We start from the raw sequence: 22,003 nt of genomic DNA, 5'->3' as shown, positions 1-22,003 counted from the left end.
CTCGGCCTCCCAAAGTGCTGGGATTACAGGTGTGAGCCACCGCGCCTGGCCAAAATTAATATCATTTTTAATTGACAAATTGTTATTGTACATATTTAAGGGGTACTATGTGATGTTTTGAGATACACACACACACACAAATGTGGAATGATTAAATCAGGCTAATTAACATATCTATCACCCCACTTGCTTATTATTTTGTGTGGTAAGACATTTGAAATTTACTAAGTTATTTTGAAATTGACAGTATATTATTGTTATTATCGACTGTAGTTACCCTGGTGTACGGTAGATCTCAAAACCTACTCCTCCTGTCTAACTGCAACTTGTACCTTTTGACCAATGGCTCCCCATTTCCTCCCCCACAACTCCCAGTCTCTGGTAACCATCATTCTACTCTTCTATGAGGTCATCTTTTTTAGATTCCATGTGTAAGTGAGATCATGTTGTATTTGTCTTTCTGTGCTGGTTTATTTCACTTAACATAATGTCTTCTAGGTTCATCCACATTGTCACAAATGATAGAATTTTCTTCTTTTTAAAGGCTGAATAGTATTCCGTTGTATATATATACCACATTTTCTTTATTCATTCACTGATGAACATGTAGGTCATTTCCATATCTTGGCTATTGTGTATAGTGATGCAGTGAACATAGGCATGCATATATCTGTTTGACATACTAATTTCAATTCCTTTGGGTATGTACCAAGAAGTAGAATTGCTATGGTAGTTCTATTTTTAGTTTTTTTGGGGAAGTTCCATACCATTTTCCATAACAGCTGTACCATTTATATTCCCATCAACAATGTACAAGGGTTCCCTTTTCTCTGCATCCTCACCAACACTTATCTTTCATCTTTTAGATAATAGTCATTCTAACAGATGTGAGGAGATACTGTTTTTTAATGCATGCGGTATACCACATACTTTATTTATTTATTTTTTGAGACCGAGTCTCGCCCTGTCATCTAGGCTGGAGTGCAATGGTGCTATCTCGGCTCACTGCATCCTCCACCTCCCAGGTTCAGGTGATTCTCCTGCCTCAGCCTCCCGAGTAGCTGGGATTACAGGCGCGCACCACCATGCCCGGCTAATTTTTTGTATCTTTAGTAGAGACGGTGTTTCACCATGTTGGCCAGGATGGTCTCGAACTCCTGACCTCGTGATCTACCCACCTTGGCCTCCCAAAGTTCTGGGATCACAAGCGTGAGCCACTGCGCCCGGCCACCACATACTTTAATCTTTACCCCCTACGAGATAGGCGCAATCTTCAGTTTACAGATGATGAAACTGAGAATCAGAGGTTGTACCTTGCCCAACTTCCCGCAGCTACTGATAATGGTGGGTTTTGACCCCAAGTCTGTCTGACTCTAGAAGTTTGTGTAAGGAGACAATAAGAAATAAGGCTACAATCCAGAATGTGGGACATTCTGTAGGACAAATGACCTAGTTTCTCCAACAAATACATTTTATGAAACAAACAGGAAGGGAGGGAGGCTTTTATAGAATACAAGAGACTTAAGAGTAGTGGTGAGCTGGTAAATGTTTAACACCTGATTCTCTGAAGAAAGAAAGAATGCTGACTTCTAGTATTTGCTGATTTTTGTGGTATAAGTACTCCCACTATGGCTGATTTCAGGTTACCAATGTGACCTCACTGAATGAAGAGTTGGGAAGAGATGCACTGTTGCACTCATTGTATGGTTATTTCTACCATGCAGATAGAGTAGCTGTAAATAACCTCAAACACATAAATAATAGTAAACTGTAGTAAAATAGTTAGGGAGTGATGTTTTCAGTATTTATTACTTTGGCTTTTTTTTGCTCTGTTTTGTTTTGTTTTGTTTTTGAGACAGAGTCTCACTCTGTCACCCAGGCTGGAGTGCAGTGGTACGATCTCAGCTCACTGCAACCTCTGCCTCCTGGGTTCAAGCGATTCTCATGTTTCAGCCTCCCAAGTAGCTGGGATTACGGGCATGTGCCTCCACACCTGGCTAGTTTTTGTATATATATATATTTGTTTTTAATAAAGATGTGGTTTTGCCATGCTGGCCAGGCTGGTCTCAAACTCCTGACCTCGGGTGATCTGCCCACCTCGGCCTCCCAAAGTACTGGGATTACAGGTGTGGGCCACTGTGCCCAGCTTACCTTGGCTTTTAATGTAATTTATTTAATTGTAAACTTTTATAATTTAGTTTTATTTTAAATGGCCATGTTTAACAATTGGATCGCAGAATTTCTGAAAACTTAATAGCATTTGTGAGCTGGTATGAGCCAGCTCATGCACACCCTACCCTATGGACCTTGTTTGGATCCTGATTTGAACAAACCAACTGTAAAAAGACATCATTTAGACAATTTTGAAAATTTGAGTATGGACTGGGTTTCAGATATTTGATATTAAGGAATTATTCATGAGTATTTTAGGGGGGACGATTATATGATTTTTTTTTTTTTTTTGAAGACAGTGTTTGCTCTGTCATCCAGGCTTGAGTACAGTGGTACAATCTTGGCTCACTATAGCCTTGACTTCCTGGGCTCAGGCAATCCTCTCACCTCAGCCACCCTGGTAGCTGGGACCACAGGTACACACCACCACACGCAGCTATTTTTTTTTCTTTTTATATTTTTGTGTAGAGATGGGGTTTCACCATGTTGCCCAGACTGGTCTTGAACTACTGGGCTCACGCAATCCACCCACCTTGGCCTCCTAAAGTACTAGGATTACAGGCATGAGCCACCATGCCTGAGCTACACGATTTTTTTTTTAAAAGGTTCTTATCTGTTAGAGATGTAAACTGGAAAATTCATGGGTGAAATGACATGATGCCTGAGATTTGCTTTAAAATATTCCAGGATACAATATGTGTGGGGGCAGATAGCTGAAACAAGGTTGGCAAAATGTTGACTGTTGTTGAAACTGGTGATGGTTACACGGGACTTCATTATGCTATTCTACTTTCACGTATGTTTGAAAATTTCTGTAAGAGCTCAGAAAAAGAGATAAGGCTAGAATGTGTTTTTAGTTTTGGCCCATATTTTGGAAGGCCATAAATAGAAAAGAATTTCGTGTTAGATTTTGTAAGTTACAGCTCCTGAACTGTTTTTACGTAGGAGCAGAGAAAGGCAGTAATTTACCCAGAGATGAGAAATGAGTATATCAGTGGGAAGGTCAAAGAGGGCTTTTTCCATAGGTAGAATAACAGGTCAATTTTTTAAAATTTTTAAAATGTATTTATTTTAGAAAATTTATTTTTATTTTTAATTTTTTATTGTACTTTGAGTTGCTGTTTTAATAGGTCTATTTTTTGAATAGTGACTTTATTATTTTATAGTAAAGTCATTAAAAATGCCATATCACAATTCAGATTTCCATCTATCTTAAGCTTCTACATTTTAGGAACTAAATTAACTCCTAATTTCATCATATTTGTCTACGATGTAATGCTGGGCTTTCTGATTCTATGTCCTTTGAGGTAGCATGACAGGCGTAGAAGTAGATGTTAGATTGCTTCATTCCATAACAATTATTCTTTCCATTGTACCTTTCTGCTTCCAGCTTAATTTGGAATTTTCTATTAAATGACTGCAATGATCTTACTTGGGTTATTTTTTAAATCTTAAATAAAAGGTAATAGAATATAAAATAAGCAGATTCAGGAAGCCAACACAGTTATTATAGAAACATTTTGAATTGTCTGGACTTCATTTATTTGTTCTTGAATTCCTAGAACCTGATAATTAGCTTGAGGTACATGCTCTCAATATTTTATTATTGCTTAAGGATAAAAATAATACAGATTTCTTAAATATATAGGTATATATGTTCATATATATACATATATACCCATACATACACATATGTATCTACTGATTGCCGTCTACTGATGGCTTCTAGCCATTCTAGAAGACTGAAATATAGTGAATTGGGCTGGGTGCAGTGGCTCATGCCTGTAATCCTAGCACTTTGGGAAGCTGAGGCAGGAGGACTGTTTGAGCCCAGGAATTCAAGACCAGACTGGGCAACATAGCAAGACCTTGTCTCTACAAAAAAAAAAAAAAAAAAAAAAATTAGCCGAGTTTGGTGGCATGCGCCTGTAGTCCCAGCTACTCTGGAGGCTGAGGTGGGAAGATCACTTGAGCTTGGGAGGTTGAGGCTGCAGTGAGCTGTGATCATGCCACTGCACTTCAGCCTGGGTGGACAGAGTGAGACCCTGTCTTAAAAATATATATATATATATATATATATATATAGAGAGAGAGAGAGAGAGAGAGAGAGAGAGAGAGAATTGGACTGTTTGAAATAGAGAAGGCTTTATTTTGAATTTTCAAAAGTTTTTAAAAATAGCATTAATTATTTTCTGATTTCAAAAAAGTACTTGTTTATGGCTGGGCGCAGTGGCTTACGCCTGTAATCCCAGCACTTTGGGAGGCTAAGGCAGGCAGATCGCCTGAGATCAGGAGTTTGAGACCAGTCAGGCCAACATGGTGAAATCCCGTCTCTACTAAAAATACAGAAAAATTAGCCGGGCTTGGTGGCGTGCGCCTGTAATCCCAGCTACTCAGGAGGCTGAGGCAGGGGAATTGCTTGAACCAGGGAGGTGGGAGGTTGCAGTGAGCCAAAATCACGCCACTGCACTCCAGCCTGGGTGACAGAGCGAGACTCCATCTCAAAATAAATAAATAAATAAACTTGTTTATTATATATTGTTAATTGGGATTATACTGTATGTAGATTTGGGGATCCTATTTTTCCCTACTTAATAGTACATTATGAGAATTTCCCATGTCATTAATTATTCTGAGAACATTTTTAATTTCTGTGTATTGTCATATATACCTGCAGATCTAGATTTGAAAATCATACTATATATATAACATAATATGTGTAACTTTGCCTCTGTTGTCAGAAGTTTAGATTATTTAAGGTTTTTTTACTGTTATTTGTAGACAACATCCTTGTCAAAAGGTTATTAAACTTATGTTCTCTATATATACACATGTATATTTACAAATATTTCATTTAAAACTTGACTATGGTTTAGTGATAAAAATAATGTTTAATAAATGTCATGTTGACTTGGGCTTTCAATTGCATCATTTGTTACTAGAAACCATTTTTTTCTCCTAGGGCATAAAACCAGCCAGCTTCAATAAAGTCACTGATCCTGAAGTCAAAGAAATCATTGAAGGATGTATTCGTCAAAACAAATCTGAAAGGTGGGTGCAATTGTAGCAAAATGACATAACTGAAAGATGCATTTTTCTCTTATCTTGCATTGGGTCGTTTTCTGACCTTTCAGTCATGTTGAGTTTGACTTTTGAGTAGAAGCCAAACCATACTCTAGATTGAAGTGTATCAGTGCATGTTGTTTACCATTTTAGACTTGGATATCATGTGCTGAATTTTTCTTGAACTGACGTTTGGGTTGCGTTTGTGTGTGTGTGTGCCTTTTGACAAGCTTTCATCACCTTCAGCCATCAGCTTAACAGTCAGTAGGCCCTCACAGGTTAATTTGCTTCTAACAGTTGAGAGTGGACAAAATTTTAAAAATTTGATTCTATATCTTTAGTGTCATGATAATGATAAAGCTAATATGGATAGAAGAAATATGTATTCAAGAAATCGTATTCCACATTTATTTGTGTCACAATTTGCCTTATAGACAACTCCCATTACTCTTAGCTTTTGCCTCCCTTTAGGTTTTATTTCTTATTTAATTTTTAATTTTTTTTTTTTTTTTTTTGAGACAGAGTCTCGCTCTGTTACCCAGGCTGAAGTGCAGTGGTACGATCTTGACCCATTGCAACCTCTGCCTCCCGGGTTCCAGCGATTCTCCTGCCTCAGCCTCCTGAGTAGCTGGGATTGCAGGTGCATGCCATCACACCTGGCTAATTTTTGTATTTTTAGTAGAGACGGGGTTTTACCATGTTGGCCAGGCTGGTCTCCAACTCCTGGCCTCAAGTGATCCACCCGTCTCAGCCTCCCAAAGTGCTGTCATTACAGGCGTGAACCACCACACCCAACCTGCCTCCCTTTAGTTTCAGCTTTGGACAGTTGCTGACTTTAAATTGGTGGGTTTGTCTTTTGATTTTTACTTCCTTATTGATGATTATTAGTAAAGGCGATATATCCTTAGTAGAAATTTTCATGGGGTTATTGGCCATTTGTATATCTTTGCAGAAATATCTATTCAACTCTTTTGCCCATTTTTAATTGGCTTGTTTGGTTTTTTGTTGTTGAGATAGGAGCTTAGGCATGCTTTTAAAAATGAGGCTAAAAACACTATGTAGAAGTAGCTATTTTAGTTTGGATTCTGATTGTTGTTTGTACAGCCTTTAAATATGTTCTATTACCAAAGAGCACTGGAATACTGCAAAGGATTTATAGCATATTAGTATATTGGGAAAAGCACAGGCTTCATCATCAGACTTAAAGTCAAATCTGGGCTCACACTTAGCCTGTGTGACCTTGAACAAGTTAGTAATTACATAAAACAAGTATTATTTTGATAACTAAAAGGATAATAGGTTGAGGGTAGTGGCTTATACCTGTAATCCTAGCACTTTGGGAGGCCGAGGCAGGAGGATCACTTGAGGCCAGGAGTTCACGACCAGTCTGGGAAGCAAAATGAGACCCTTGTCTCTACAAAATATTAAAATGAAAAAATTACCCAGGCGTAGTGTCACATGCCTGTAGTCCCAGCCCCGGGGAGGCTGAAGTGGGAGGATTGCTTGAGCCCAGGAGTTGGAAGCTACAATGAGCTATGATCATGTCACTGTACTCTAGCCTGGATGACAGAGTAAGACCCTGTCTTAAAAACAAACAGGCTGGGTGCAGTGGCTTACACCTCTAATACCAGCACTTTGGGAGGCTGAGGCGGGCAGATCACTTGAGGTCAGGAGTTTGAGACCAGCCTGGCCAACATGATGAAACCCCATCTCTACAAGAAATACAAAAATTAGCTGGGCGTGGTGGTGGGTGCCTATAATCCCAGCTACTCTGGGGACTGAGGCAGGAGAATTGCTCGAACCTGGGAGGTGGAGGTTGCAGTGAGCTGAGATCTTGCCACTGCACTCCAGCCTGGGCAACAGAGTGAGACTCCATCCCAAAACAAGCAAGCAAACAAACAAGCAAACTAATAAACCAAAATAATTCTACTGTAAATAATAAAAATTTTACAGTAAAAATTCACTATAAATAATACAGTAAAAATTTTTATCGGGAAGCAGAGGGCTTTACTTGGTTGTGCCTCCTTAAACACATCTCGCTTTAGTCTTAGGGACGGGCACAGTGGCTCACGCCTGAGGCTGAGTGGGGCGGATCACAAAATCAAGAGATTGAGACCATCCTGGCCAACATGGTGAAACCCCGTTTCTACTAAAAAATATAAAAATTAGCTGAGCGTGGTGGCACACACCTGTAGTCCCAGCTACTTGGGAGGCTGAGGCAGGAAAATTGCTTGAACCTGGGAGGTGGAGGTTGCAGTGAGCCAAGATCACGCGACTGCACTCCGTCCCAAAAAAAAAAAAAAAAAACACCAAAACACACATCTCATTTTAGTCTTAAAAGTAATTCATTTGAGCAGCTTTTTCTTTTTCAAAAAAATCAACTTTGTATGGAATGATGGCTTATTCTATTTATGACACCATCTTAGTTAAGTATTTGTCACTTGGTCACTAAAAATGTAGGGGGTTGAAAATCCTCAACTTACAGGATATCATGCTGTGTATATACTTTTTCTGTTTATGTAGTGTAAGAAGAGGTCTCTGTAGACATTATGCAGTACATCAGTTTCAGCTCTCACTGGCCTGTAATACAGAGAGTTTAAATGTTATGTATCTGTTTTAAAAGTTAGTAAAAGTAAATTAACTTGTCCAGCTTGTAAACAAATCTTTTGAAGCTATGTCCTTTGTTTCTCTTCAGAGATGGTTAATCCCTAATACTAGGCTAGGGTTGTATCTGTTATATGTATACTCTGGTCTAAAACCAGAGTTAAATACGAAAACCACTGGACTTTGCTGAACCACATTAGCTTCACCCATGGCATTCTGTAAAGTACTTTGACTAGATTATTGTTAATGGAGACAGTGACTTCTATTTATAACATTCGTAAAAAGAGTTTGAATTTTTAATGTACTTTAGAGTTTATAAATCTGCAAGAGTTTTTGGTTCCCTTTGCTGAGAATCTACTGTTTGAGTCTGAGTAACTTAAGCCAGTGGCTTAGGGAAATTTGCCTAACATGTACTAAGCTACTTCTCCAGTTCTCACTAGGCATAATTTTGTGTATGTTAAACTTTGTTATTTAGATGTATTACTTGTAATAATTCATTTTTAATTGAAGTCACTCCGTATGCATGTTAGTTGGGATTTCTTTGCATCCCTGGTAATAAATTGGATATAAGATTTATTGTTGTTTTTGCTTCCACAGGATCTGTTAAAGAAAGAGATTTGGTTTTTATAACAAGGCAGATTAATGATTAAATTGATAGAAAATTTCAAATAAGTTTTTTGCTTTTATACAATTAATTTTTAGCAATTAAAGGGTCTTGCTATGATTGGAAGAACTGATAATGAGATATATGTTTTGTTTATTAGGTTGTCTATCAGGGACCTATTAAACCATGCATTTTTTGCTGAGGATACAGGACTGAGGGTGGAGTTAGCAGAAGAAGATGATTGCTCAAATTCATCCCTTGCTTTAAGACTCTGGGTTGAAGACCCTAAAAAATTGAAAGGCAAACACAAAGACAATGAAGCTATTGAATTTAGTTTCAACTTAGAAACAGATACACCTGAGGAAGTAGCATATGAAATGGTAAGTTAATCATACCACTATTCCCCTCACCTCTTATTGTATCAGGGTTCATTCCTTTCTCCTTCTCATTGCTTTCTTTCCTCTCATTTTCTCCTTTTTTTTGAGACAGAGTCTCGCTCTGTCACCCAGGCTGGAGTGCAGTGGCGCGATCTTGGCTCACTGCAAGCTCCGCCTCCTGGGTTCACGCCAATCTCCTGCCTCAGCCTCCTGAGTAGCTGGGACTACAGGAGCCCGCCACCACGCCCGGCTAATTTTTTGTATTTTTAGTAGAGACGGGATTTCACCGTGTTAGCCAGGCTGGTCTTGAACTCCTGACCTTGTGATCCACCCACCTCAGCCTCCCAAAGTGCTGGGATTACAGGCGTGAGCCATCGAGCCTGACCTTCTCCTTTTTTCTTTAAATTGTTATGTTGTTGTGAACTATATCGCTGTGACAGTGTATTAAATTTGTATGTAGAGTATAAAGAATAATAAAGCTCTACATTTATTAAGAAATAGGACATTACCATTACCTTAAAAGCCACCTGAGTGCCTCTCTCATTTGCATTTTCCTCCCTCATCACCATGAGTAATATCTACCTAGATTTTTTTTTTTTTTTGAGATGGAGTCTCACTCTGTTGCCCAGGTTGGAGTGCAGTGGCACAATCTCGGCTCACCACGACCTCTGCCTCCCGAGTTCAAGCGACTTTCCTGTTTCAGCCTCCTGAGTTGCTGGGATTACAGGCGCCTGCCACCACTCCCAGCTAATTTTTGTACTTTTAGTAGAGATGTGGTTTCACCATGTTAGCCAGGCTGGTCTCGAACTCCTGACTTCAAGTGATCTGTCCCCACCTCAGCTTCCCAAAGTGTTGGGATTACAGGTGTCAGCCACTGTGCCCGGCCCCTACCCAGACTTTTGTGTTACTCATTTCTTTGTTTTTCATCACAGTTTACCTGCATAATATATTGTTTTGTTTTGAAAACTGAATGGCAAGCATGCACCTAGTTGGTGGGAAGGGGCAGTATTGGTACAATTAGGTGAAGAGTCCCAGGAGAGGATAAGCTGAAGAGACTTTCTCAGTTATAGCAATTCTGGCTTCAGTTTCCCTAAGAGTTTACAAGAGCTACTTCTGGAGAAGTCAGAGGGTAAGGTTCTAAATGAGGCCAGGAAAATACACCCATGTCTCAGCGCAGTCAGGGCACCGGCAGGGCTATTGTGCAGACCAGAAATTAGTTGTCTGGTTACCATATGGTTTGATGGGGAGTGGGCCACTCTGACTCTTTGCTTCCAATCTCTCTGTGACCAGCCCCCACTCTCAATAGTGGATCACAGAAGGCAACTTCTGTGGGGTGAAATGCATGTCCATACGTGCTCCAGGCAGCTGCAGTGCTGATGGGAGGGTGTGCAGGAGCCGCAGCAGCATGTACTCAAAACCAGCTGAGTACAAACCATCTGCGCCAGGCTCACCTGGGCATTCTGGCCTCAGGTTAAAAAGAAGGATGGGGCAATGACAGTGGGAACCTGGAAATGATAGCCTTTAACATGTCTTTCTGATCATACTGTTGTTCTAAACTGGAATGATTATTTTGGACATCTGGTACACAACTATCACCCTGGCATTTCCCATTACCATCTTCCTAGACTTCTCTGCTTCACTCCTGTATTTAATTTTGGATTTCCTGAATCCCATGTCTTCAGGGGACATGGGATTAGCTGGGTCCACTTTCAGCTCCTAGAAGCCACTCTATAGTCCTTTCCATGTCTCCACCCCGTCTTCAAAGCCAGCAATGGCATATTGAATCCTTCTAGTGTCAGCAGCTGGTAAAAGATTCACCGAGATAATCTCCCTAGATTAAGGCCAATTGTGCTATATATTATAGCAAACACAATGATGGGAGTGATATCTCATATGCACAGGTTTGGGGATTAAGAGGGATCATCTTAAAGCAGATTGCAGGACTGAGAATGATATGTCATGGTACCTCCTCAAATGATCTTCTCTACTGTTCAGCCCTGTTCCTCTGAGATGACGAGGCAGAACCTTTTCTTCTCTCACTCCTCTAATGCCTAGTAAGATGTAGTACTTTGCTGTTAGCATACTTGCCTCTGCCTAGAATGTTGGTCTCCACTCCAAACTTCTGCACATCCCTCAATAGTGTGCACGTTCCTTTTTTGGCTTTAATGCAGGTCAGAACTTACCTTCCAGGCTGGATGTGGTGGCTCATGCCTGTTATCCCAGCACTTTGGGGAGGCCGAGGTGAGAGGATTGCTTGAGCCCAGGAGTTCGAGACCAAAGCCCAAGCAATATAGGGAGACCCCATCTCTACAAAAAATTTAAAATTAGCCAGGTGTGGTGGTGCATGCCTGTGATCCCAGCTACTCGGGAGGCTGAGGTGGGAGGATCACTTGAGCCTGGGAGGTCAAGGCTGCATTGACCTATCATTGTACCACTGCATTCTAGCCTGGGCAACAGAGTGAGAACCTGTCTCTCAAAAACAAATCAAATAAAATAGAATTCTTTTGTGAAAACACTTACTCTATTACCTCCAGAGATGCAGCGTGCTCCTACTTAAGACTTTTACAGCAGCTCATTTCAAGTTAAGTTATGTCCATTTCACACCACCTAATAGTGTGCTCATACAGGACAAAGGACCAACTTAGTCACCTGTATCTGGTGCCTAGTACTGCGCACATTGTAGACACTTAATGTTGCTGAATGAGGAAACCTTTTTAATCCTTCAAAAAACGTAATGGCAGTTCTAAATTACCTGTGATAAGACTGCATATTCTGAAACATCAAGTTGTTTTGTTCGTTTTTGTTTAAAGCCTGAATTATTTTAACAATGCTTGGTAATACTATTGATTTTTCTCATGCCAATTAGAGGCTCTGGCATTTATGTATGTCTTTGTTTAAGAGAGAATATAGAAACAGATTAACTGTTAATTTGGAATTTGGGGGCATAAAATAACTGCTAGTAAAAAAAAAAAAAAAAGTTAAAATTGGCCGGGCGCGGTGGCTCATGCTTGTAATCCTAGCACTTTGGGAGGCCGAGGCGGTGGATCACGACGTCAGGAATTCAAGACCAGCCTGGCCAACACAGTGAAACCCCGTCCCTACTAAAAATACAAAAAAGTTAGCTGGGCGTGGTGGCGGGCACCTGTAATCCCAGCTACTTGGGAGGCTGGGGCAGGAGAATCGCTTGAACCTGGGAGACAGAGTTGCGGTGAGCCGAGATCATGCCACTGCACTCCAGCCTGGGCGACCGAGCTAGACTCTGTCTCAAAAAAAAAAAAAAAAAAAAAAGTTAAAATCTTAAATGTTAAAGAAGTAGTTTGCTTATTATGTTTTGTTTGTAGGTCAAGTCTGGGTTCTTCCATGAAAGTGATTCCAAAGCTGTTGCTAAATCCATTAGAGACCGGGTGACACCAATAAAGAAGACAAGAGAGAAGAAGCCTGCTGGCTGTTTGGAAGAACGCAGGGATTCTCAGTGCAAGTCTATGGGGAATGTATTCCCTCAGCCCCAGAATACAACTTTGCCCCTTGCTCCCGCTCAGCAATCTGGGGCTGAATGTGAAGAAACTGAAGTTGATCAACATGTTAGACAACAGCTTCTACAAAGAAAACCACAGCAGCACTGCTCCTCTGTTACAGGTAACACAGTTACAGCTTGTAAAAGCAAACGCATGTGCGATTATATTCTCTAATCTTTATTTATTTTGAAGGGCAGTGGTCAATGACCTATTTTGTTTCTTTTCCTTTTTGTATGTTTGCTTATCTTTAAATAGCACTTCTGTGCTATAAATAGCACTTCTATCATTTCATCAAGCCTTTTACAAAACCCCTGAAATAGACAAGCCAGCTAGTTTCCTTATTTTAAAATTAAGAAACTGTTTTGTTAAGTGATTCTTCTAAGGTGCTAGTTGCAGAAGGATCATAATCTAGCATCTGGTTTTGTTTGGGGTATAAATAAAATGATCTTATTATCATTTTTGAGGGTCTAACATAAATCCTTTTTTTCTTTTTTTTGAGACAGGGCCTTGCTCTGTCACCTAGGCTGGAGTGCAGTGGTGTGATCATGATTCACTGCAGCCTCGACCTCCCCAGGCTCAGGTGATCCTCCCACCTCAGCCCCCTGAGTAGCTGGGACTACAAGTGCGTGCCACTACACCTGGCTAATTTTTGTATTTTCTTTTGGTAGAGATGGGGTTTCACCATATTGGCCAGGCTGGTCTCAAACTCCTGGGCTCAAGCCATCTACCCGCCTCAGCCTCCCAAAGTGTTGGGATTGTAGGCATGAGCCACCGCGCCCAGCCACGTACATCGTTTAATAAAGAAAATTTAGAACTAAAGATAAAATTTATTCCTCAAGAAGGAATTTTCTAGTCTTTAAGACCCTTTGTATTTTAGGCTCAAGTGTAACATTAACACAATTCCTCTAATTTTCTGCTGTAATGCATTTTCTTTTCCAGAAGGACACAGTATTTGCATAGTAATAACCTACTGTTCTACAAAGACAGTATTCTAGGTTATAGGAGAAAGAGAATATGATATATTTTACTGAAATCCTTATGTCAAGTGTAGATTAGTTAGGGATATACATGACATGGCCAGCAAATGGAGTTGATTTTTATCTGATTCTCTGTTTTTAGGTTTGCTTTACTAAGAAAATTTTAGTTATACCACAATGTCAACATTTCATTGCTTGATAAGAGTTTACATGCTGGTTTTTGATTAATGTTGTAGTGTAAATATTTTATTTCAAGCTATGTCAGGTTCTCAGAGTAAAAAAGCCATTAAAGAAACACCATTACCTATACCATTTGGACATTTTGTGCTTCAAGTTTTCCCTTCTACCTGTTACTTATTTTCTTTTTTTATAGGTGACAATTTGTCTGAGGCAGGAGCTGCATCAGTTATACATTCAGATACTTCAAGTCAGCCCAGTGTAGCCTATTCCTCAAATCAAACGATGGGCTCTCAAATGGTTTCTAATATCCCGCAGGCTGAAGTAAATGTTCCAGGGCAAATTTATTCATCTCAACAACTAGTAGGACATTACCAGCAAGTTTCAGGGGTGAGGTGAACTGTTATATTTTTAAATATATAATCAGTGTATTTACTGTAAATGGGAAAGTTTATCTTTAATCTTTTTTTCCCCTTATTTTAACAGTTACAGAAGCAGCCAAAGCTGACTCAGCCGCAGATTTTGCCTTTGGTTCAAGGTCAGTCCACTGTTTTACCTGTACATGTCCTTGGACCGACAGTTGTTTCACAACCCCAGGTTTCCCCATTAACTGTTCAGAAGGTCCCACAGATAAAGGTAAGACACATTTTAGAGGTTCTGTATTCATTTAAACAAATTAAACACTGCCTAGATTTTCTGACAGGCAAAGGTTCTCTTTTATAAATTCATTATAGTTTAGAGAAAGGTCACCAAAAGCTAAAAGTTGTTTATGCTTTCCTTCACCCAAGACATTCCTTTTTTTTTTTTTTTTTTTTGAGGTGGAGTGTCGCTCTTGCTGCCCAGGCTGGAGTGCAATGATGCAATCTCGGCTCACCGCAACCTCCACCTCCCAGGTTCAAGTGATTCTCCTGCCTCAGCCTCCCAAGTAGCTGGGATTACAGGCATGTGCCACCATGCCCCGCTAATTTTTTGTATTTTTAGTAGAAACGGGGTTTCTCCATGTTGGTCAGGTTGGTCTCGAACTCCCGACCTCAGGTGATCCGCCTGCCTCGGCCTCCCAAAGTGCTAGGATAACAGACATGAGCCACAGTACCCGGCCCAAGATGTTCCTCTTAATGTGTCTAATATTGTGTAACTAGAATCTTGAGATACTGCTTGTATAATTGGAGAAGAAACAGAGAACTCAGTATATATGGACAAAAGATTTATTTAGGACTGATCTCTTCCTCTTATTCATGATTATTTGTTCTTTGTATTAAACTTTTCCAGCCTGATTTGAACATGGAAGGATGTCTGTTGCAGTTAATTAGAAATAGTGTTTCATAGATTTTCATGATTTTTAGCATGTTCATCTAAACTCTTGACTTGTTTTGGTTCACGTTTATTTCTGTAGGAGAAATAAGAAGTGTTTTTGTCTTTCAGACTGTTAAAGTCAGCATTATTCATTTCTGACAATGAGTTAATAGTCTTTGTGTGAGTTTATATATTAAGACTATATCCTGGTTCCCTAGGTTATGGATTCTGGATACATGGTTGCATTTTTCTTTGCCATTACCCGATTTTCTCCTCTCACCTCCCACCATACCTTGCATTTGTCTTCCTTCTCTGGGAGTGAGATGATCTAATAGCTGCTAGCTAACAGAGAATGCCTGATTTAGCTAGTTGCTGGTGCATCTTTTAAGAGATTAGTATATTATCAGTTCATCATCAAACTTTTAATGATTACCACCTTCTGGGGATATGAAATAAAATAAACATGATCCTTGCCCTCAAAGAGCCCAGTCTTTTAGGGGAAAGCATGTATGTACTTGACAAATGCCAGATGCATTTAAAATCTGCTAGGGGTAGATTTAGTTTGATATAGTTGAAGATGCCAGATATTTGGCTAGTATTTATAAGTGATATGGTGCCTATTTGTAATTGAGCTCATGTGGTAGTTTGATTTGCCTCTTTCTAAGCCTATAATGCAAAGTGTGTTGAATGGGAGCTTAAATTTAACTTAGGTTCAATTTACATAAGCATACAGGTATGTGTATTTTAAAATGTGTTCCAAAAATTTAATTATCAAAATGTTACTTGCTTATTTTAAAATAAAGCCCATAAAGTTATGAAAAAGAAAGTGAAAAATTACTTATTTCTCCAGCTAGAGACAACTTATTGTTTTTTCATTTTGTTTTGTTTTGTTTTGTTTTTTTGAGATGGAGTCTCATTATGTCGCCCAGGCTGGAGTGCAGTGGCGCGATCTCGGCTCACTGCAACGTCCGCCTCCCGGGTTCAAACGATTCTTCTGCCACAGCCTCCCGAGTAGGTGGGACTACAGGCACGTGCCACCATGCCCGGCTAATTTTTTGTATTTTTAGTAGAGACGGGCTTTCACCGTGTTAGCCAGGATGGTCTCGATTTCCTGACCTCGTGATCCGCCCGCCTCGGCCTCCCAAAGTGCTGGGATTACAGGTGTGAGCCACTGTGCCCGGCCAACAACTTATTGTTTATGTTTGAGGTATAGCCTTTAGATTTATCTTTTTTTCTGTGTACACATGTATAACTTTGTTTATATATACACATGTATATCACATACATATGATTTTTTGTAGCCTGCCCTTTTCACCTAATATATAGAAGCCACATAAGCAAGAAATTTGATTATATGGGTCTTTTTATGAGCATGGTAGCCCAAATTCTAGGAATTATTGCAGCCAATCAGTATTTATTTCTGCCAACTCTCTCCTCTCTTCTTGAGAGAGTATCTATATTCATTTTAGGAATGATACTGAAATCCTTTGAGCTTTCTCATGGGACTTCCACTGTCAGGTGTGTGACGATGTCAGATTCGGATACTCAGAATCTCTGCCAGGGTTTGAATGAGTTATGTAGTAAATTGCGATAAATAAGAAACCATGAGTGGTATATTGCTGTGACTTGTCTCAACCCCTTAGTGTATTCAGTTAACTAGCATTTACTCATGGTATTAGGATTTTTATAGGACTAATGCTATACCTAGCACCTTTTTGATAATTTGCTGAAATTTTTGGAACATAGCATTATTTTCTCTATCAATATGTCCGGGAAAGTCCCATTAAAATGGGCATAGTATATGCATTTATAATTTGAATTCTCCTTGTACCTGTAGCTGGCCTTTGGAGCAGATAGAAAAACTTTAGCCCAACCTATGACTTTAGACTTGTCAGTTACTGGAGTTCCACAATCAGTCCTTTCTTTCTTTTTTTTTTTTAGACAGAGTCTCACTCTGTCACCCAGGCTGGAGTGAAGTGGTGTGATCTCAGCTCACTGCAACCTCCGCCTCCTGGGTTCAAGCGATTCTCCCACCTCAGCCTCCCAAGTAGCTGGGACTATAGGAGCACACCAGCATGCCTGGCCAATTTTTGTATTTTTAGTAGAGATGGGGTTTTGTCATGTTGGCCAGGCTGGTCTTGAACTCCTGGCCTCAAGTGATCTGCCCCGCCTTGGCCTCCCAAAGTGCTGGGATTACAGGCGTGAGCCACCATGCCTGGCCACAACCAATCCTTTCTGCAGTTTCTCTTCAGACGTTTTCTGCTTCACAGATGACTTCCCAGCATCCAACAGTTGGTCTTCAACTTGAGCGTGATCCTAGAAATGGGAATCGGGCATTAACCAAAGCACCAGATGCCAGTCAGACTTCTAGTTTCTTACCGGTTAATCACCCTCAAGCTTTGTTGAATCATTCTTCTGTCCAACATGTGAGCAGTGCACAGAATGCTGCTAGTACAGCTCAGCTCCCTTCTAATTCCATTGGGGGGGCATTCAGGGGCCCATCAGCCTTCACAAAAGATACATTCAGTATCACAGCCATACCCATCAGAAGTCTCTAACTTCAGATTCTTCAATGCCACAAAGCCAGACTGTGCAAGGAGTATTGTTTCCAAGCTTGTGTTCAGCAACAATCATTAATTTTACAACCTAAGATTTTGGCATCTCCACAGAAAAATGTTCAGCAGGATTATATTCTGCAAGAGTCTGAAGCTCTTGCAAGTCAGCAACAGCCAAAGGGTGGTATTGAAAGTGTGATTCAGCCCCTGGAATAGCCTTCTTATTCTGTTCAACACACTTCCAGGGCCACCTGCGGAATTATCATCCTTCCCATTGAAGGCTCCTGAGCAGCTGCCCTTTGTGATATGTCCCCAGCAACAAACTTCTTACTCATCACAGCCAACTTACTCAATCCATGCTCCACTACATAAACAGCCTGTTTATTCACTGCCAGTCCTGGAGCATCCTCTTTACACTGTACAACCACCGAGATCACAGCCAGCCTATTCTGTGCAGACTTCTTATCCAGTCCCAGCTGCAGTACAGCCCTCGTATTTGGCAAAGACTCACGTGCAGTCTGCTTATCTAGTGCAACCTCTGCTTCAGTCACCTTTTCCAGACCAGGCAGCATATGCAATCCAGGCAGCTTACCTCGTGCAACCTATGGAACAGCTTGCTTATCAGACACTGTCTCTTGAGCATGTATCTTATTTAGGACAAACTGCTTACACTATCCAGATAACTGAACATGCAACCTTCATAACCCAGCAGGTATATACAATAAGCCCTCCTGATAGCAAGCGAGTACACATGACAGACAAACTCTGCACATCAGAAGTTATACTCTGTACCACCATTTGTAGCACAGACTTTTGAGCAACAAGCCTATTTAACACAACCCCAAGGTAGTTCTTCTTCAACATTGGAACAAAGGATGTATTTAATACCAACCTTAGATACACAGACACATTCTACTGAGCCTTTATTTAATGTCCAGCTTTCAGCGACTCCATCCCAAGCAGATGTCAGTTTTGGACACCAGCAGCTAAAAACTCAGGCCCAGGCAACTAGCATTATATCTCAGAGGGCAGTGGAAGGACAGCTTCAAAACCCTGAGCAGATGTCCTTCATTCAGCAGGCCTCTTCACAGGCACAGATCCAGCCCCCACATTTCTCAGCACAGTTTTCCCAATCACATCTAGCACCAAGCCAGGTTTTTCACTTAGCTTTCATTCAGCAGCAGCAGCAGATGACTCATTCATCTCATAGACAAGCACAGGAAACCCATCAGTTGTCTACTCAGGAAGGTCCCATAAATCAACAGCAATCTTTGTTTAGTCAACATGCTGCTCTCCAGCAGCAGGTACCTCATTGACAGGCACCTAAGCAAGTTCAGCCATTACCAGGTATTCCAAACACCATTACAAACATGGTCCAGATTATACATCCATTGCAAGAACAGTTGCAACTGGCAGCCCTGGAACAACAATATATAATACAGCCTTTAGAGCAGCCTCAAGTACTTCAGGCACTAGATAACAGTCTGACTTTTCCCCTACAGAAAAACCTAGCACAATACCAGCCAGCATACATCCAGCAGCAGTCTGCTGACCGGCCGCAGTGGTAGCCATCTTACAGCTTAGCACCTGTTTCTGGGTCATCAGAGCCACAATTACAACAGCAGACCCTCTATCAAAGCTCTGGGATAGCCCTTCCAAATCAGCAATCTTCAGTTCATCTCCTGACACTTAGCATTCTGGTAGATGCTTCCACTGCTTTTCAGAGCATTTCTGTGTTACACACACAGCAGCATTTACAAGGCCAAGGAATTCCAAAGGTAAATCCTCGTGGGGGAAAATAAGGATGATTGTGATTTTTCTGTGATGTTTAAGGGTCAGGATGATAGTGAACTATAATAGATACAGCACTTCAGTGGGAGTCACGGTCCCTGTTCCTGACTCTTTTCCTTACTTACTGAGTGACCTTGATTCAGGTCTTTTCTAAATTTTCTCATCTGTAAAGTGAAGGGATCAGACCAGATGACTACAATTAAAAAAAATTTGAGGACCTACTTAGGATATAATAGTGAATAAAATACAAAAACCCCTTCTGTCATTGAGGTTTGTTGTCTAATGGGGAAAGATTGTCAATAACCACTATAAAAAGGAAATTATACAGTACAAGGTGCTTTGGGGAAAATGTAGAGGAGGAAAAGGAGGAAAGTGGGTTGCAGTTTTAAGGAAGATGGCTATCAGAGTAGGTCTCATTGAGAAGGTAACATTTGAGCAGACACTTGAAGGAAATAAGGGAGTCAGTAATGTATATTTCAGACAGAGGGAATAACAGGTGCAAAGGCCCTAAGGGAGAAGTTTGTCTGGCATGTTTGGAAAACAGCCAGGAGGCAAATGTAGCTTTCCGAGATCCTTTAGTCCTAAAAAGTTTGGAACCTATGGTTCTGTTATTGTTCTACATTTATAATAAAGCATTTGCCTTTGTGAGATAATACTATTGAGTGATTCTTATTGCCAAATACTATCCCAAAGGCATTACATGTACATCTTCACACCAACCCTAGGAATCCCATTATTACCTTTTTTTACTGATGAAGAAACTGAGGTTCATAGAGGTTAAGTAACTTTTCTAGTGTCATACCCAAAAGCTAGCATTTGAACCCAGCATATTCAATCATTTTACTACCCATCTGCTTTGAAAGATAGTTACCCTCCCCACCAGAATTGGAGAAAAAGGCTATGATGGCTTCAGTGAGATTTAGTTAATTTGGGGAATTGATTGCTTTTTTTTTTTTTTTTTTGAGATGGGGTCTTGCTCTGTCACCCAGGCTGGAGTGCAGTGGCGCCATCTCGGGTCACTGCAATCTCTGCCTCCTGGGTTCAACTGATTCTCCTGCCTCAACCTCCTGAGTAGCTGGGATTACAGGCATCTGCCACCACACCCAGCTAATTTTTGTATTTTTAGTAGAGAGAGGGATTCACCATGTTGCCCAGGCTGGTCTCGCACTCCTGACTTCAAGTGTTCCACCCACCTCAGCCTCCCAAAGTGCTGAGATTACAGACGTAAGCCACCATGCCCAGCCCTTGATTGAATTAATTAAAGCAAAGAACTGAGAATCTGACTTATTCTTTTTGGTCTTCTCCCCTGCTTTAGGTATATCTAAAACACACTGAATTTATTGTTTGGCTAATAAAATACTTTGAGGTCCTTAGATAAAAGGTGTGCTATGCTGTATGAGTTGTTTTCTAGTGATAATATATTACTCTACCAAACAGCTATTACCTCAGGTATTCTGTATTTTATAAAATCTCCTCTTCATCAAGGGCATAAATTATAATGGATTTCAGTATGTGCGTGCTGACTCCTAACAGGACTGAGCGAGAATAAATAAAGATCTTTGCAGCTGAAGTTTCTTCAGACAGGGGCATACTATTCTGGGATTTATTTATTTCAGATTAAGGGGTTTAACAAACCATTTTTTCTTCTCCCCCCCACCTTTTTTGTTTGTTTGTTTGTTTTCCTGCACTACACAGATGTAATTAACAAAGTATTTTGGATTTTAATGTTCATTCTGTGGGCAGATTGCACGTGTTGTATACTTTCCTTACCTAATTAAAACGTTTTCCCCAACATCTTATTAAGAAAAACTTCAGATATACAGAATATTGGAAAAAATTGTAGCATGAGCACCCATATACCTAACACCTAAATTATACAGTTAACTTTTGCTCTATCTGCTCTATCACATACCTATTATCCCTTTATTAATCCATTTTATTTTTCTGGTGCATTTCAAAGTTTAAAGGAAGTTGCTAACATCAGTATACATCATCCATAAATACATATCATTGACTAGAACTCAGTATTTATGTTTTTTAGTTTAAATGTATATACAGTAAAATGCATAAATCATAATTCATGAGTTTCGACAAATGCTTATACCTATGTAACCCCAACCATTATCAAGACATAGAAGAGGTGTTGACAGTCTTTTTCTGTAAAGGCCTAGATAGTAAATATTGTAGGCTTTGCAGGCTATATAATCTCTGTTACAGTTACTCAGTTCTGCTGTTGTATGCATGAAAACAACCATAAATATGTAAACAAATAGGCGCGGCTGTGTTCCAATAAACATTTGCTCACAAAAACAGGTCGTGTGCCAGATTTGGCCTGAAGGCTGTGGCTTGCCCACCTGATAGAGAATATTGCCATTACTCCAGAAAGTTCCCTCATGCCCCTTCCCAGTGAGTTTTCTCCACACCCCTTTAGAGTCAACCGCTGTTGATTATTTGTTGTTGTTTTTTGAGACAAGGTCTTCCTCTTTTGCCCAGGCTGGAGTGTAGTGGTGCAAACACAGCTCACTGCAGCCCTGACCTCCTGGCTCAAGCCATCCTTGCACCTCAGCCTCCTGAGTAGCTGGGACCACAGGTGCGCACCACTCCGCCTGGCTAAGTTTTTGATTTTTTTGTAGAGACGGGGTCTTGCCATGTTGCCCAGGCTGGTCTTGAACTCCTAGGCTCATAGGGTCTTCCCACGTTGGCTTCCCAAAGTGCTGAAATTACAGATGTAAGTCACCATGCCTAGCCAATTTTTTCACCATAGATTAGCTTAGCCTGTTCTAGACCTTCATATAAATGGAACAATATAATATATATTCTTGTGTAAGGCTTCTCTCATTCAACATGTTTTTGAGATTGATCCATGTTGTGTATG

General features: G+C 40.4%; 1 protein-coding gene across 9 annotated transcripts in view; it reads left to right on the top strand.

The window, feature by feature from the left end:
* Positions 1–22,003, top strand: part of WNK3 (WNK lysine deficient protein kinase 3) — a 162,610-nt gene that overhangs the window by 53,310 nt on the left and 87,297 nt on the right. For all 9 annotated transcript variants that reach the window (XM_054676971.2, XM_024353382.3, XM_024353376.3 and 6 more), the window contains exons 6-10: positions 5,135–5,223; positions 8,604–8,823; positions 12,162–12,456; positions 13,686–13,879; positions 13,976–14,125. In XM_054676971.2, the coding sequence (XP_054532946.1) occupies positions 5,135–5,223; positions 8,604–8,823; positions 12,162–12,456; positions 13,686–13,879; positions 13,976–14,125 (948 nt within the window). The remainder of the gene's footprint in view (positions 1–5,134; positions 5,224–8,603; positions 8,824–12,161; positions 12,457–13,685; positions 13,880–13,975; positions 14,126–22,003) is intronic.

The sequence above is a fragment of the Pan troglodytes genome, chromosome X, assembly GCF_028858775.2.
Source record: "Pan troglodytes isolate AG18354 chromosome X, NHGRI_mPanTro3-v2.0_pri, whole genome shotgun sequence".
Taxonomy (NCBI): domain Eukaryota; kingdom Metazoa; phylum Chordata; class Mammalia; order Primates; family Hominidae; genus Pan; species Pan troglodytes.
This window is presented reverse-complemented; position numbering and strand designations above follow the sequence as displayed.